The 16,156-nt window shown below is 38.1% G+C and overlaps 1 protein-coding gene across 4 annotated transcripts in view; it reads right to left on the bottom strand.

The window, feature by feature from the left end:
• The window catches only part of THADA (THADA armadillo repeat containing), a 327,215-nt gene that overhangs the window by 261,130 nt on the left and 49,929 nt on the right, over positions 1 to 16,156 (bottom strand). For 3 of the 4 annotated variants that reach the window (XM_042981284.1, XM_042981287.1, XM_042981286.1), the window contains 3 exons: positions 13,944 to 14,105; positions 12,297 to 12,454; positions 2,640 to 2,749 (listed from right to left, as the gene is read on the bottom strand). In XM_042981284.1, coding sequence (XP_042837218.1) covers positions 2,640 to 2,749; positions 12,297 to 12,454; positions 13,944 to 14,105 — 430 coding nt within the window. The remainder of the gene's footprint in view (positions 1 to 2,639; positions 2,750 to 12,296; positions 12,455 to 13,943; positions 14,106 to 16,156) is intronic. The other variant, XM_007097838.3, reaches the window with a different exon arrangement.

Below are 16,156 nucleotides of genomic sequence, written 5' to 3' on the forward strand. Positions count from 1 at the left end.
CATGTATTTTTATAACATTATCTCGCCACTTCACCGTTAAACAAAAAGTAGAGTCTAATTCCTCTCTTCTTGAATCTGGACTATCCTGAAGACTCACTTATAACCAAAAGAATGTGACTGAAGCAGGGCTATGAGACTTCTGAGGCTAGGTCAGAAATGACCATGCAGCTCCTGCATGGTTCTCTCGGGACTCTTTCTGGGGAAGCCAGCTGCCATACATGAAAGTCAACTACCTTAAGAATGCCATGCTGAGAGACCACATGTAGTCCCAACCTGGCCCAATCTTCCAGCTGTCCCACCAAGGTAACATAAATAAATAACATGAATAAAGCTGTCCTGGATCCTCCTGATCAGTTCATCTGCCAGTTCAATGCCACCAACTGAACTCAGTAAACATGCTGAGAAGAATCACCCAGCGGAGCCTTGCCGTAACCCTTGACCCATAAAATCATGAAATATGTAGATATATTATGCAAATATAATAAAATCCACAGCTTCCTTCTAAGCATTCAATACATCATGTGTGGAGTTGTTATGAAGTGGGGCTGAATGCTAACTGACATGCCGTCTCTTTCCCTCCATTCCCAGGGCCATCATCACAGAGGAAGCTCTCATCACCTTACATCTAGATCATTATAACTGGTTCCGGGCTCTCTTCACTGTAATCTGTCATTACAGATCTATCTAATCTAACAGTTCCAACTGGAAAACCACTTTTACACACCAACACCACCATCAACCTCAATCTCATTGATGTTTTCCATTTGTGGAAAGTTTTATAATGCAAACTTGATCCGCACGACAATAGCCAGAGATACATCAATAGGGCGAATATTCTTTTTGTTACTTTAGAGATGAAGGGATCAGAGCTAAAAAGATTAACTTTTGTACAATCTCACTGCCAATAAATGGAATGGATACAAACAGAACTGAGAGCCTATGTCAAAGTTTACTGCTATTTCTCTGTTCTGTGATGCCTCCTATAGTCTATTTCAGATTAAAAAAAATATATATTCAATGCCTTTCTCCATCCCTACCGCAGCAAACCTACTTTCTAAATATCTGTAATACGGTCTCAATCTACCCAGGGGTACAGTATTGCCTGCTAACACCACCACCACTACAATAAGAATGGCCTGTTTATTCACCTACCAATATGTCGTGCTGATTATAGCCTCTGAACATCTGCTCATAAAGTTTCCTCCTCTCTCCTGCTATCTACTTAAACTTCCCTCATGTGTTAGCAGAAAATCTACTTCCTCCATTAAGTCCTAGCAGCCTATTGCTGTTACTTTCTCTCTGCAAGTCCTACATCATTTGTAAATTTGGCCCACATTTCGACAATTACACTGGATTGTTGGTCTTGTTCAAGTGTGTTGGCCTCACTTTCCAAGCAGGTATTCAGCTAACACACATCCATACATAAAGCGATGTTAGGTGCTTACAGCCAGTGTCTGTTCTGACCAGTCAGTACCCATGAAATACCCTCTGTTAAATATCTTACGTTTCATCCCTGCTTATTTCATAAACAATAAGCTCTTTAAGAACAGGACCCTTGTCTATAAAGAAGTATTATAGCCTCCAGACCAAACACACTACTAAGCACACAACTAGTGTTCAGTATGCATTTGATAATGATTTGAAGGAAGTGAAGTGTGTTATCAGAAAAAATACCCCTAAAGTCATGTCTATACCAGAAAGAAAGAGTTGAAAAGATAATAAAATATTTTCAAGATCAGCATTTTAATGTCAGGGCCATTCTATAACATATCGTTTAAAGATATTCTGTGCAGCCCATAACTGCAAAATGTTCTCTAAATGTTTTTACCAGGAGTGTGAAAAAAAAAAAAAGTTTCAAAAATATTCAAGGAGTAGATGTCTTACCAGCCCAAAATAAAATGTTTGCTGAGGCTACAAGACTGGCAGAACTCTGCTTCATTTCAAAAAGTTTCCAGGCAATGGAAATGTTTTCCTGGAAAATACTACCTTTTATTTAGAGAACACTTGCCATGAACACTTAGTCATTAAGTAATTTAAGGTTTCCTCACAAGTTCTTTAGAGGAAATCTATTATATGAATGAATGAAATTATCAGCACCTATAATGTCAAAAAAACACATTTGGCTAAATACATGAAATCTAACTACGTATTTTTCCAGGTAAGGGGGAAAAATATTTGATACTTTTTGGTCTATTTACTCTTCTTTAAAATTTTTCTATAAGATAAAATTATAAAGGAAAACACAAAATCTGTAAGTGTTTCTCTGTCTGTAATATACACAAATCCAAAAAACTGGAAGCTTATTTTATTCCAAATGCCAGGTAATTTTCAAACAGACAAAACAGTCATTTCATTCACTGAAAAGAAATGGTAACTTCAAAGCTATTTTTAGCAAAATCTCTTGAGTTTGCTTCAAATCACCTTTCAATGGGAAAGCAACTTGGTTTGGACATTTCACTCAATCATCTGCAGTAAAGCACACAATGAAACCTAAGAAAATAATTTCTTCCAAAAGTTTGAAGCCAACTAAGTCTTATTCTTTTAAACATCAAAAGACACAAGTAAATTTTAACTCGAGCACATGGTTTGTACCTTTAGTCTTTTAAAAATGTACACAAAAGGATATTTGTTTTGTTTACCTGTTTAGTATTTCAGTGAGTTTCACAAAGCCAGTGTAAGCCAGTTCAAATGCTCCTCTGTGCCTGGACTGTAAGAGGTGTTGTTTAAAGTAATCTCCTATTTCTTTTACCTTTAAAACAAAATGAAAAATAAATGTCTGATTTATATGTATACTTACAGATATATTTATGTCAGTAATATCATTTAGAACTCAGGATAGTTCTCTATCCATTTAGCACTTACTCTGTGACAAGTAGTATTTTAAGTGTTTTTATAACAGCACATTTAATCTTTACAGTAATTTCATGAAATAAGTACTATTATTATCTCCACTTTTCATTGGGGAGGGGGCCCAGAAAGGCCAAGTAACTTATTCAAGGTCACACAGCAAGTAAGTAGTAGAGCCAGTACATAAAGCCAGGCAGTCTGGCTCCAGTTGGCCGTCTTTAACTGTTACACTAGAACTGCCTCCCTCTGCCAGCTGCACAGACCTCACTGTGTTCTCTGTTAGCTCCTATCACTCAACACCAATAGCAAAGCACACAAGGCGACAACCCTCACACACCTATGGCTAGGTGTGGTTAAAATATACATAACACAAAATTTAACATTTTAACCATCTTTTAAAATGTTTTTAATGTTTATTTTTGAGAGAGAGAGACAGAGCATGAGCAAGTGGAGGGGCAGAGAGAGAGATGGAGACAGAATCCGAAGCAGGCTCTAGGTTCTGAGCTGTCAGCACAGAGCCCAACGTAGGGCTCGAATCCACAAACCACGAGATCATGACCTGAGCCGAGGTCAGACGCTTAACCAAGCCACCCAGGCACCCTCATTTTAACCATGTGTAAGTGTACAGTTCTGTGACACTCAGTACATTCACACTGTTATGCAACCATCAGCACCATCCATCTATAGAACTTTTTCATCTTCTCCAACTGAGACTCCAATCCATTAAACAATAACTTCCAAAAATTACCTTTAGAGATATACACTTGTTAATGGCAATGCAAGATTTGTGCAAATGGACTCCTGAAAACTGAAAAGTGATATGCTTTACTCTGAGTCGGAACCACGGAATTTTCCAGAATGCTACCTAATCACTTTCCTACATGTTGCAAGTTTAGACAAATAACAAATATGGCAATTTATTTTAAAGAAGACATGATTAATGATGTCTTTAGTTGTTGATGAGGTTTTGTACAGAATTAACTATTAAATGGGCTAATTGTACTTTTATACCAGTAAGATTTGGCGGCTACAGACTTTAGAAAAATCCAAATTTTGTATAAAGCTCAGGACCAAAATTGTAACTGGCTCTCTCTTTTTTCTTTTTTTTTTTTAAGTTTATCTGGAGTCGGGGAGAGGGGTAGAGAGAGAGGGAGACAGAGAATCCCAAGAAGGCTCCACACAGCTACCATCCAGAGTCTAACGTGGGACTCAAACCCACAAAACTGTTGAGATCGTGACCTGAGCCAAAATCAAGAGTCGGACACTCAACTGACTGAGCCCCCAGGCGCCCCTGTAATTGGCTGTCTTGATCCAAGACTCCCCAGCAGATCACAGTATGGTGAGAAGGCAAGATGTCCCAAGATAGTTCAGATATGCTTACCTAGAAACACCTTCTACCTCTGCACAATGACAAGGTTAGTGCCCTGAACACATTAGAGATAACAAACAATGCAAGGTGTAGTTAAACATGTGGCCATGGGCAAGTGTCTCAGTTTCCTCATCTACAAACCGGGGACAGCAGTAGCACTTGCCTCAAAATTATATATTAAAATGAATTAATAAACTTACAAGTCCAGAACAGGACCATAACTTATAATCTAATTCAGTTCTGGGTTTCCAAATAGAGGAAAAGTAAAGACATTACTCCATACTCAAAATATATCTGATTATAGAGAGGCAACAAGCAATACATTTAGAGAAGTAAGAATCAGATATAAAACAACAAAGAACCAGAAAAGCAATTAATAATAGTAATTTAAAAAGTCTAACACTTTAATATCCCAAAGAATGAGAGGTCATGTTTTTCAGCTCAAGTTTTCAGGTAAAGATCTGATGATACTCCTACTTTTTAATATATATATTTTTAAGACCCACATACTGCTAGTTATCAAAAGCCACAGTCAAGGTAAGCTTTGTCATTTTCTCTTCAATACGGTAATTTCAGAGCATATTTTCATCAGAATTATCAAGCCTGAATTTAACCCCCAAGATAGATCTGAAGCTCAGTAATCCTACAAAATGGGGACCAGAAGAAATTCCAGTTAGCTATGTTGTTATGGCTATCATTTCTATTATTAGAGAAATAAAAGAAGATGTCTAAGAAGGTGTTTTAAGCCATGGAAAACAAAAACAGGAAGTCATAAAGTTGAGGTCTAAGCTCCTTAGCTTTTTTTTCTAAAATGTTACAGATAGTAAAACATACTTCAGGAAAAGACAAATGTTAACTATTAAAGTGCTATTCTGTGAACTTACAGTGGTTCACCATCTAGTTCTTAAGCAAAGATTTTCTTTTCATTACTTCCTTTATCCTAACTCTTTTTAAAGGGGCCTAAACCAAAAAGCATATAATAAAATCAAAGACCTCAGAAGCGTGACCAGTGGACATTCTTCTCAAGGGTGGACGTTGATTTTAGGTAATCCTGGCCTCAGGAAACAGAATGAGGTTCTCAGAACACAAGTGAGAAGTAGACAGTTTTTCCTCATTTTATACTGAACATAATCTCCCACCAAACCCACCTACGTAATACTGCGAATTTGTGCCTTTGAAGAGAATATGCAATGTATGTTAATTAGACAGTAAATATTTCTGGAGCACCAGTAAATATTTCTGGAGCACCCAGCCAAATGCTTAGTAGCTTAGTGCTAGGGTAGATGGGGAAGAACAAAACAAGACATCTGTCCTCAAGAGGCTTTCAGTTCAGAGAAAAACACTATGCTGAGTGGTACCCATTAGATGCCTAACAACTCCAAGAAATGAAAGATCCTTCTGCTCTGGAATAAATTATTGCAAGAAGCTTTGTGTTCAGACCTTGAACCACATATACTTGGGTGGATCAAAATGGAAGAGGGTAAGTAACATGAGAAGAGGCTGGGTGGCTAGAAGGAATGAATAAACATTTATTAAATACCTGCTACCTGCCAGATACTTTACTGGATCTTCCTATATGAAGGAACACAGATTATGTAAGAGAAGGTTAGGAGACCTGGCTGAATGACCTTAAGGTTCCATTCTAGGAAACAGAGAAAGATAAGGTTGCAAATTGGGGATGAACCCCATTACCAAGGGTTGAAAGAGTCAGCAGGGCAGTGTGGTCTCTGAGCAGCTGGACAGGAAAAAGGGCCATGCTCACACCTCCCACTGGATAATCAGATGACAGGCACAGATTTGACCCTAACAATTTAGAAAATTAATGACAACAGTCAGAATCAGAAATAGATTTTTGGGGCGCCTGGGTGGCTCAGTGGGTTAACCGTCTGACTTGGCTCAGGTCATGATCTCACGGTTCGTGAGTTCGAGCCCCACATCGGGCTCTGTGCTGACAGCTTAGAGCCTGGATGGAGCCTGCTTTGGATTCTGTGTCTCCCTCCCTCTCTGCTCCTCCCCCAGTCATGTTCTGTCTCTCAAAAATAAATAAACATTAAAAAAAATCTTAAAAAAAAAATAGAATTTTTAAATGTATCTTAAAAATGAAAAAGCCTTCTGAAAACTCCAACCCAACTGCCTTTTTATTAGATGCGACTGAGGTCCTATCTAAAGTTGACAAAAACATGGATGATTTCTTCACAAAATATTTCTTAATGAATAACATACATCTCAAGATTTCTGAAAGAGAATTAAGGTATAAATGCAAAAAAAAAAAGGGGGGGGAGTGGGGCACTGATTTCTATTCTTAAATTCTAGTGACTATCTTTTTAAGTTTAGCAGATCCTGGTTCTAAATTTTCATAAAACCTATTTCTATAGGTCAATTAACACGCTTTCTGGATTTACAGGGTGTAAATTTCCACAGGGGAAAACAGCTACATGCCATGTCTCTAGGCATCTATAATTTACCAGTAGGCTAATTAGAGGAGCTAAATGTACAATCAAGAGTCTAAAACCCATACAGGACAAATTTAAATACATTTTTAAATATCTGTCCTTTGTCTATAGAGAGAAATACGGCTGAAAAATCAAGGCTAATTCCATTCATTTTAAAGTAGATAAACCAAAAGGGATTTAAGTGTTGGTGGAACATTTCTACAAAAAGCATATGCAGTGGATACTCTGATATAGTGGGAGGTCTGGGTTCAGGAATCCTACTCAGCCTCCTTACTAACATAAGCTAATTCAGCTGACATTATTTTATTATATTATTTATATGTGAAATGGAGATAAAACTAGAACCTACTTCATAGGATTGTTCTAAGAAATAAGTAAAATTACACATAAGCATTGTGCAGAGTACCTGTCAGAGTAGCAAACACTAAGTGTCCGTTTTGTTTTTATTTTGTATCACCAAGTAGTGAGACTTAATCCCTTAATTTAAATTATGACTTTAGGACACAGCCACTTCTTACTAATTTAGGAATGTCACTAATTCCTCTTTGGTTAAATAGAATGGTTTGTAAAAGTTTATACCACAGAGGTTAATTAATGTTTCAAACTGTACGTTCTCTACTATAGGGATTTCTTACTAAAACCGGGGATTCTTCAAAGCCCAAATGTTGCTCTCCTACATAATAACAACAAAGATTATATTTTTCTGGTATTTAGACATCTTCTTAGCAGTTTATTCTTTGCTTTCTAGCAAATTCCTAACCACGTGGCATTTTAACTGGTGTCCTTTAGTCTAACTTTCTACAAACGTTTATCTTGTATCTCCCATTACATTTCTAAGCCCTTCGAGGTCAGAGAGAACCACATATTACATTTCTTTATGTTCCCACAACACCCTTGTCGTATGGCAGTCAACAAACAGGTGACTTAAGAGATGTGTTTAATTCCATTTCACAGCTTAAAAATGGTAACCTGAATTCGGTACAATTCAATGCATACTTATTCATAATTTCTAAAAAATAAACCCTGGCAAAATACAAAAGGCAATTTCTTTACGACTTACAAATGCCAATAAACCTAGACCTCCTGTTGCAGACCATTACAGAAAATCTAAAACGGTAACCAAGACACTGAGAAAACGTGTAAACCCAATTAGCCATGAGCATCATAAAAATGACAACAGAATCTAAAGTAGGAATTTAAAAAAAATAGCTGATTTCTAATCGGTAATGATTTTCATTCACGTGAGTTCTAGGGCAATAATTAGTAGGAAGGGGAAAACAAATATGAAAATTTTACCCCAAAGCTTTTTTTTAGGAATATTAGGGGAAATACATAAACATATGAATTGATACTCCGGATACAGGGAGCTGTTTACAAAAAATCAGTAGACGCTGGGTATCCAATATCCCTTGGAGAAAGGACCAACAAAATGTATCAAGAAAAAGCTCTGCCTCAGCAAAACATCCAGCTTGAAACCTAGACACACACCAGCCAGGAAGTTGTGAGATAAGGTTGCGCGTACTGCCCACTCTTTAAGGGGCTCGACTTACATCCCTCAAAGTTGGTTTTATCTCTGCCCCTCGCACAGGAACATTCTGAAAGAACCTTTCATTAGGTGATTACCTTGCAGGAGGAAAGTCAGACATGCCTCTGAATGAACACATTTTCCTCTTGTCGAAGCCGTGGAGGACACACTGCTTCACAAGAAGTGATTTAGGGAAATGAATCATTTGCTGAAAAGTTCAGTAGCAAGTTGCCTTACTGTCCTGTTGCTTGTAAACGTCTGGCTGGGCATGGGAAGTAGGGAAAATTAAATTTAAAGAAAAATTAAACGAGCAGCTAAGAATAAAGGCAGCACTGTGCCGTGTCCGAACACAGGCTGGAAAGGAGAACTGGGTTCTGGTCCTGCAACTGCCACAAACCAGCTTTGTGATCTTGGGCAAACCAGGTGACATCCAACGGTTTCAGTTTCCCCTTGTATGAGAAGGCTAGATCATATAAGAAGGCTAGATCATATCATCCCTGTGATCCTTCCAGCTCTCAGTCTGTGAACACAGCTCTGAAAACTGAGTCACGAACAGGCACCAGACCTTCTTGTACAGCAGCAAATTGTAATCTTCAAATTGTATCTCACTGCCGGTCAGCTGGCTAGAAACCACCACCTCGTGTATGCAGGATTTAAGTGGTCATCCCTTCAACAAACGGCCCTAAAACCAGGATGGGATTAAAGGAATCAGGCTACAAATTTGAGACATCAAATTTTAAATTAGAATAGAACCATACTATTTTCAAGAGTGAAGGGTGAATTGAGAGTAAAAGAAGCATCGGGCTGAGCGTCAATATTTTAGGTCGTATGGAAAAGCCTCCATCCACTGAGAGAAAAGTAGAACACAGTTATTATTATTCTTGGGAATAAGAAATACACGTCCCAGATTCCTCCCACAAGTGACTTCTGCCTACAAGTCACTTCACTGCTTCTGTCTGTGCAAGTCTATTATGGATACCCTCACCTCAGGTACTGACTCTTAAATTCTTAGTTTTGCTGCTAGGTGCACAAAAGATGTAGTGTCATAAGGGTGACTGTGCCCTGGGGAGGAAAGTGGACTTCAGGCATGGCTCAGCCACTTCAATATAAATTATATCCTGTCATGTATATATTTTTTAACTCTTAAAGGTTTTAAGTACATGGAAATATTTTTATTTAAAAGAATTTCATGGAGCAAAATTCTATGTCTAAAAGTAGGAATCTTCTAAGCAATATGAATAACACTAATTTCTTGATGACTTTGATTTTCACTGACTAAAGACTCCTAAATGGAGGCATTTCTTTAAAGACAGCATGATTAAGAATAAAGTCTTCCACAGGCAGCATGGTTTCAAGGTCAGAACAGTGCTATCACGTACATTCTTGATTGCTCATTCAGTTGTTAGTTTCCTCTCAAACCAAAAATGTGACGTCATCATGTGAACAGCGACGTGGAAAAATGGCTGAATCTCATTAGGAAAGAAATTCGTAGTTTACAGAAAAACAAGATTCTATTTTGTATTCAAGAAAACAGCCATTAGAAGAGTCCTTTGCTTTATGGGAACCTCTCTGCTATTGTTGCTATTGTTGTTGTTGTTTTGTCTTTTTTTTTTCTTTTTTACAAACATCTCTTTTAGTTTATATTAATTCTCAGTCCCAACACCGTTATCCCACGTAAATTAAATTCAAACCATTTGGGTGCTATGTAAAAAGTGTCAAGGACACACGGTTTTCACAGAAAGCTTTCAGGTCTTTCTCGACTATAGTGAAAGCAAAATATGCTTCCCTTAATTTTTTTAAGTGTAGTTATTTATTTTGGGGAGGGGAAGGGGAGAGAGAGAGGCAGGGAGGGGCACGGGGGGGGGGAAGAGAGAGAGAGGGAGAGAGAGAATCCCAAGCAGGCTTTGAACTGGCAGTGCAGAGTCTGACACAGGGCCCAAACTCAAAAACTGGGAAATCATGTCCTGAGTTGAAATCAAGAGTTGGATGCTTAACCAACTGAGCCACCCAGGCTCCCCTAATTTTTCTTAAACACTACACAACAAACCCCAAAAAACTAGACGTTTTAACTTGTCCTTGAAAAGAGGAGTTGAACAGGGAAGAGACTCTTGCACATGTTTACTTCTTAGTAAGACGGTACACATCAGTGAAGTAATCATTAATCATAGCTGGATTCCCCCGCGAAGGTGTTGGCATTGGCACTGCAGCTGGTCACCAGCAATGACTGCAAGTAACTCTAGAACACTGACGCCTATTTGATTTGGAGGAGAATAAGGAACACAATGACGCTGGCAGTGTACTGTTCTCCTCCACCATTCTCCGCCTCAGGGCCTTGCAACATCACAGGACCAGCTGTTAACCAGATGCAAGCACATGGCCACGGAGAGTGTGTGAATAAAAATATTAGCATTATTTCCATGGAACTAGTCACATGGTTATTACAGAAAAAATCAGCATTTAGTGTACTATGATATTTGTTTTGTTCTTAAATGTAACACCCTAGGGGAAAAATTACCTTACTTGATAAAGGGTACAAATGAAAGTACGTGTTATATATCTTTGCTGGAAAACGGTGGGAAATAGATTTGCTGAAACCATATGGAAAGGAAGAGAGAATCAATTAAAAACAGAAATCTAATAAATCTAAAATATTTCCAAATGAAATGCTTGTGGTAAGCTAATTTCTTGTAAACATTGCACTCAAGTCACTTGAATAGTCCCAGATGGTGACCTGACTTTGTGGTCTTAAAATAAAAGTCAGCCAAAAAACCAAAGTGACTACAATTTTATTATCAATGTAGTAGGAAGCAAGAGATCCATAAGTAACCAATATAGCACTTTTTTTTCCTTTCCAAATTTTTTTTTAAGTTTATTTATTTATTTTGAGAGAGAGAGAGAGAGAGAGAGAGAGAGGGAGGGAGGGAGAGAGGGAGTGAGTGAGTGGGGTAGGGGCAGAGAGAGACAGACAGACAGAAAGAATCCCAAGCAGGCTCCAGGCTAACAGCGAACCGAACTGTGAGATCATGACCTGAGCCAAAATCAAGAGTCAGACACTCAATCAACTGAGCCACCCAGGTGCACCATTTTCCTTTAAGAAGTTTAAGAGGTTTGGGGCGCCTGGGTGGCTCAGTTAGTTGAGCGTCCGGCTTCAGTTCAGATCATGGTCTCACAGTTCGTCGGTTCAAGGCCCACGTCGGGCTCTGTGTTGACAGCTTAGAGCCTGGAGCCTGCTTCAGATGCTGTGTCTCCCTCTCTCTCTCTGTCCCTCCCCCGCTTGCACTGTCTGTCTCTCTCTCAAAAATAAGTAAACATTAAAAAAAAAAAAAAAAATTTAAGGGGTGCCTGGTTGGCTCAGTCGGTTGAGCATCTGACTTTGGCACAGGTCATGATCTCACAGTTCATGAGTTCGAGCCCCGCGTCAGGCTCTGTGCTGACAGTGCAGAGCCTGGAACCTGCTTTGGATTCTGCGTCTCCCTCTCTCTCTGCCCCTCCCCCTCTTCATGCTCTGTCTGTTTCAAAAAAATAAACATTTAAAAAAAAATTTTTTTTAATTTAAGAAATGTAAGAGGTTTGTGGAGTTTTGCTAAATAGACAATTTCATTTAAATTTACAATTTAAATTTGGGGCTCCTGAGTGGCACAGTCGGTTAAGCATCCGACTTGGATTAAGGTCATGATCTCACAGTCTATGAGTGCGAGCCCCGCTTACAGTACAGAGCCTGGAGCCTGCCTCAGATTCTGTCTCCCTCTCTCACTGCCCCTCCCCTGCTCATGCTCTGTCTCTCTCTCTCTCTCTCATAAATAAACATTAAATGTTTTTTTTAATTTACAATTTAAATTTCTATATGGTAAATGGAGAAATAAAAATTAAAATGACAATCTTGAAGACAGAAGGTAAAATCGACAGTTCTTTATAACTTAGAAAAATAAAAATTTCTAAAACTGCCATCGTTTGGAAATGTACTCCAAGGCCTAATTTCTATACTCCCATGAATTTTCTTCAGTTGACATCTGTATGATTTTATTCAAGAAACATTCAAAACTCATTTGTTTTCGAGTTATGGGACCAGAAATTATACCAGGTGGAATAAACATATACCTACCTGCTCCACTGTCAATAATCCGCTGAGGGGTTCTGGCGTGGACTGCATGGGGAGAAGCTGGCACAGCGTGCCTAAAAGTAAGGCAACTTCCTTCATACTTCGCCAACAACACACCAGCACCATCTGAGCAGTTACATCGCATGTTTTTCTTTCTTTACCTTAAAAAAAAAAAAACAATCTCTTGCAACACTAGACACTTGATTACTCACATCCCAGGTTTCTTAGAATAAGATTATTCATAATTTCCCCAAGAATAATCTGCTTGAACAAATCAATTCTTATATTTATTCATGAGAAAACAACTAACATTTGTTGAGCATGTGCTCTCAGTAGGAATCATGCTAAGCATTTTTTAATATAGTTTGTTTTCAAAATAAATTTTGAAATAAAACACAACACCATTTCAAAACTTAAGTCTAACTTTCAGAAATTAATGAAACAAACTCTCTCTGCCTCGTGGTCATCCATAAATTGACCATAATAAATATACTTCATTATTCATCTTGGTGAGGGTGGCTGTTATATCAGTAAAGGGGCAAGATAAAACTTTTAAAATCAAAGGAAAATACAAATTCTCTTTCAAAACATATTTAAATTCCATGGCCCATAAGTAATAATTATGCTTACTCTTTTTTTCTCGCTTTAAGAATATTTTAGTACTGACATTAAAAAAAAAAAACCCAAGACAATTTAAAAGGCAAGGTAACAAAGCAATATTTATAATGTAACTCCATTTGTGTGTGTGTGTGTTTTTTTTTACCCCATTTGTGTTTTTTAAAAGCCCACTAAACTCAAAGAGTAAATGTACATACACATCAATACATAGAATAGATCTAAAAGCACATACATTAAAAAGAAAAGAAGTGGGATGGGGAAGAAATAACAAATTTTAATTTCTTTTTTTTTTTGTTTTTGTTTTTTAAGGTAAAATGTAAACACTGAATTGAAATTTTAATTAAAGCTTTAATTTGTTTTTAATTAAAATATACCTCTCTATTGCTTGAAACTATTACAATAAGCATATGTTTAGATGTTATAGTGTGTAATTTAAAAAAATAAAAACACAAAGAAATTTTGTTAAGTCAATATCTCCATCTAGTGGACAATGTAGGATATGTAATAAATCACAAGGATATTACTAGTGATGACTTTTTATAACACTATAGAAAATGACACAGTAACAACTAATGAGAAAACAAGCAGTAAGAACACAACTTCTGGACGCTTGATACAACAGAGCAGCTCACACTTTACTGAGTAATAAGGCTGATTTCCCTTAAAAGGCTGCCTGGTTGTAAGGACTCTCACTGAAGACAATGAACCACACGGAGGGGAGGAGCCAACTGCTACCCAAACCCAAGTTCACAGGGCACCACTGCTCTTACACAACCTGGCTGTCAAGACAGCTGTTAGCACTAAAAAGCTTTCTGTTGGAGCACCTTCTATGCCGCACTGGGATGCACCATTTTCTGGTAAAAGTCTTAGAAACTCATTCCTCAAACTAAATCATTGATAAGCTCAAAGGCTTTATTTTCTAGAAATGCTCTGCAAACATCTGCAGCCTGATTTACTATATAAAAAGAGCATTTTGTACATTTTGTCACTAAAACACCGATTACAATATTACAATATTGATTTTATACATGCTACCTTTGATCTCTGCAGAAGCACCAATATCCAGCACACTGGCATTCAAGTCCTCCAAATCAAAACTATCACGTTCTTTCAGTATTTTGGCTTGATTGAAGTAGTCATTAGTATCTCGTGGCTGAATCTCACTCAGAATCATCTGTAAGCGGCTTGCTGACTCTGAGGAAAAAAAATGGGAGTGCACAAACTCCAGTTCCGAATCCCTTGCAGATTTCCCTTGGGGGTATTTGCCTTCCCAAATTTTGTAATTTTTTTTTTAACGTTTATTTATTTTTGAGACAGAGAGAGACAGAGCATGAACAGGGGAGGGGCAGAGAGAGAGGGAGACACAGAATCTGAAGCAGGCTCCAGGCTCTGAGCTGTCAGCACAGAGCCCGACGCGTGGCTCGAACTCACGGACCGGACCGTGAGATCATGACCTGAGCCGAAGTCAGACGCTTAACCTACTAAGCCACCCAGGTGCCCCTGTAATTTTTAATACTTAATATTCAGCTCTATTAGAAGGGACACATGGGGTAGATAATGTGAAAATTATTTATGTAAGGTCTTCATGACACTTGAGTATGCTTTTAAAATACGACAAAAATTTTAAATTGGTTGAAGACAGGACAAAACAATACAACAGAAACTCTCCATAGGACAAAGGCCACCATCTCATTTACGTTGCTTTTCTTAGTGTTGTCTAAGAATCTCCAAGACGGTGCTCAATCATGTGGAAAAAGAGCACCAAAGTGCAATTTTGTTTTAAGAGGTAAGAAACCACAACGACAAAAACAATTCTTAATATAATATTGTATTGTCAACCATGCTTCAATTAGAAATAAAGAAAAAAACGCTTTTATAGCCCAGAAAGATTATAAAGACTCTATATTTGACTTTGAAATACATTACACAATATACTGCTTTCTAAGTATGATTTACAATCCTAGTATTATATTGAACTTCATATTTATTCCTTAAGCACTTAATGGATTAGGAAATGCAAGCTCCATGAATGCAACACTTTGTTCGCTGCTGGGTCTCCAGCGCCTACACCAGCCACTGGCTCATGGCAGAGGTTCAGTAACATGGACTAAGGGAATGAATACGTGACACAGTAATAAGAGCTAGCCAGGCTCAGATATTTTAAGAAAAAAAATAAATAAATAACGACAGCTAATCACCTGAAACTAATTAACGAATCAAAGAATGGGTATTTCATATACCTATTATACAAACTTACATTTTAGGTCTAAAAGGAGCTATAAAGACCCAAACTGCTACCATGATGATTCAACCAATGTCTTCTGTTCATTCGTGACCTCCATGAAATATTGCCAAAACAAATTTTGACAGCCATGAAAATGTATCGCTGGCAGAGCACCTGGGTGGCTCAGTTGGTTAAGCATCCGACTCCTGATACCGGCTCAGGTAGTGATCTCGCAGTCGTGGGATCGAGCCCTGAGTCAGGCTCTATCCGGGCTGAGGATGAAGGCTGCTTGGGATTCTTTCTCTCCTTCTCTCTCTCTGCCCCTCCCCTGGTCATGCTCTCTCTCTCACTTGCTCTCTCTCAAAATACAAAAAAAAAAAAAGTTAGCACTGGCTCCAAATAGAAACCATGGAAAGACTTAGAAAAAAAGGATAATCAGAATAAAATGTGACCCATTCATTTTTATGGCTTTCAGAGAAAAGAAACATTTTCAAGAAATTCAGAATGCATGGCAGATAGTGTGGGGGGAAAAAAACAGGAAAAACGGAGACAACCAGAGGAAAAAAGAAAAGGCAAAAATCAAGGAAAAGTCTGTGGGTCACAGACTGTTTTTGAGACCAACAGGTATTTTATTTTTTATTTTTTTTCAATATATGAAATTTATTGTCAAATTGGTTTCCATACAACACCCAGTGCTCATCCAAAAGGTGCCCTCCTCAATACCCATCACCCACCCTCCCCTCCCTCCCACCCCCCATCAACCCTCAGTTTGTTCTCAGTTTTTAAGAGTCTCTTATGCTTTGGCTCTCTCCCACTCTAACCTCTTTTTTTTTTTTTTTCCTTCCCCTCCCCCATGGGTTTCTGTTAAGTTTCTCAGGATCCACATAAGAGTGAAAACATATGGTATCTGTCTTTCTCTGTATGGCTTATTTCACTTAGCATCACACTCTCCAGTTCCATCCACGTTGCTACAAAGGGCCATATTTCGTTCTTTCTCATTGCCATGTAGTACTCCATTGTG

This window comes from Panthera tigris, chromosome A3, assembly GCF_018350195.1.
Source record: "Panthera tigris isolate Pti1 chromosome A3, P.tigris_Pti1_mat1.1, whole genome shotgun sequence".
In the NCBI taxonomy this organism is placed as follows: Eukaryota; Metazoa; Chordata; class Mammalia; order Carnivora; family Felidae; genus Panthera; species Panthera tigris.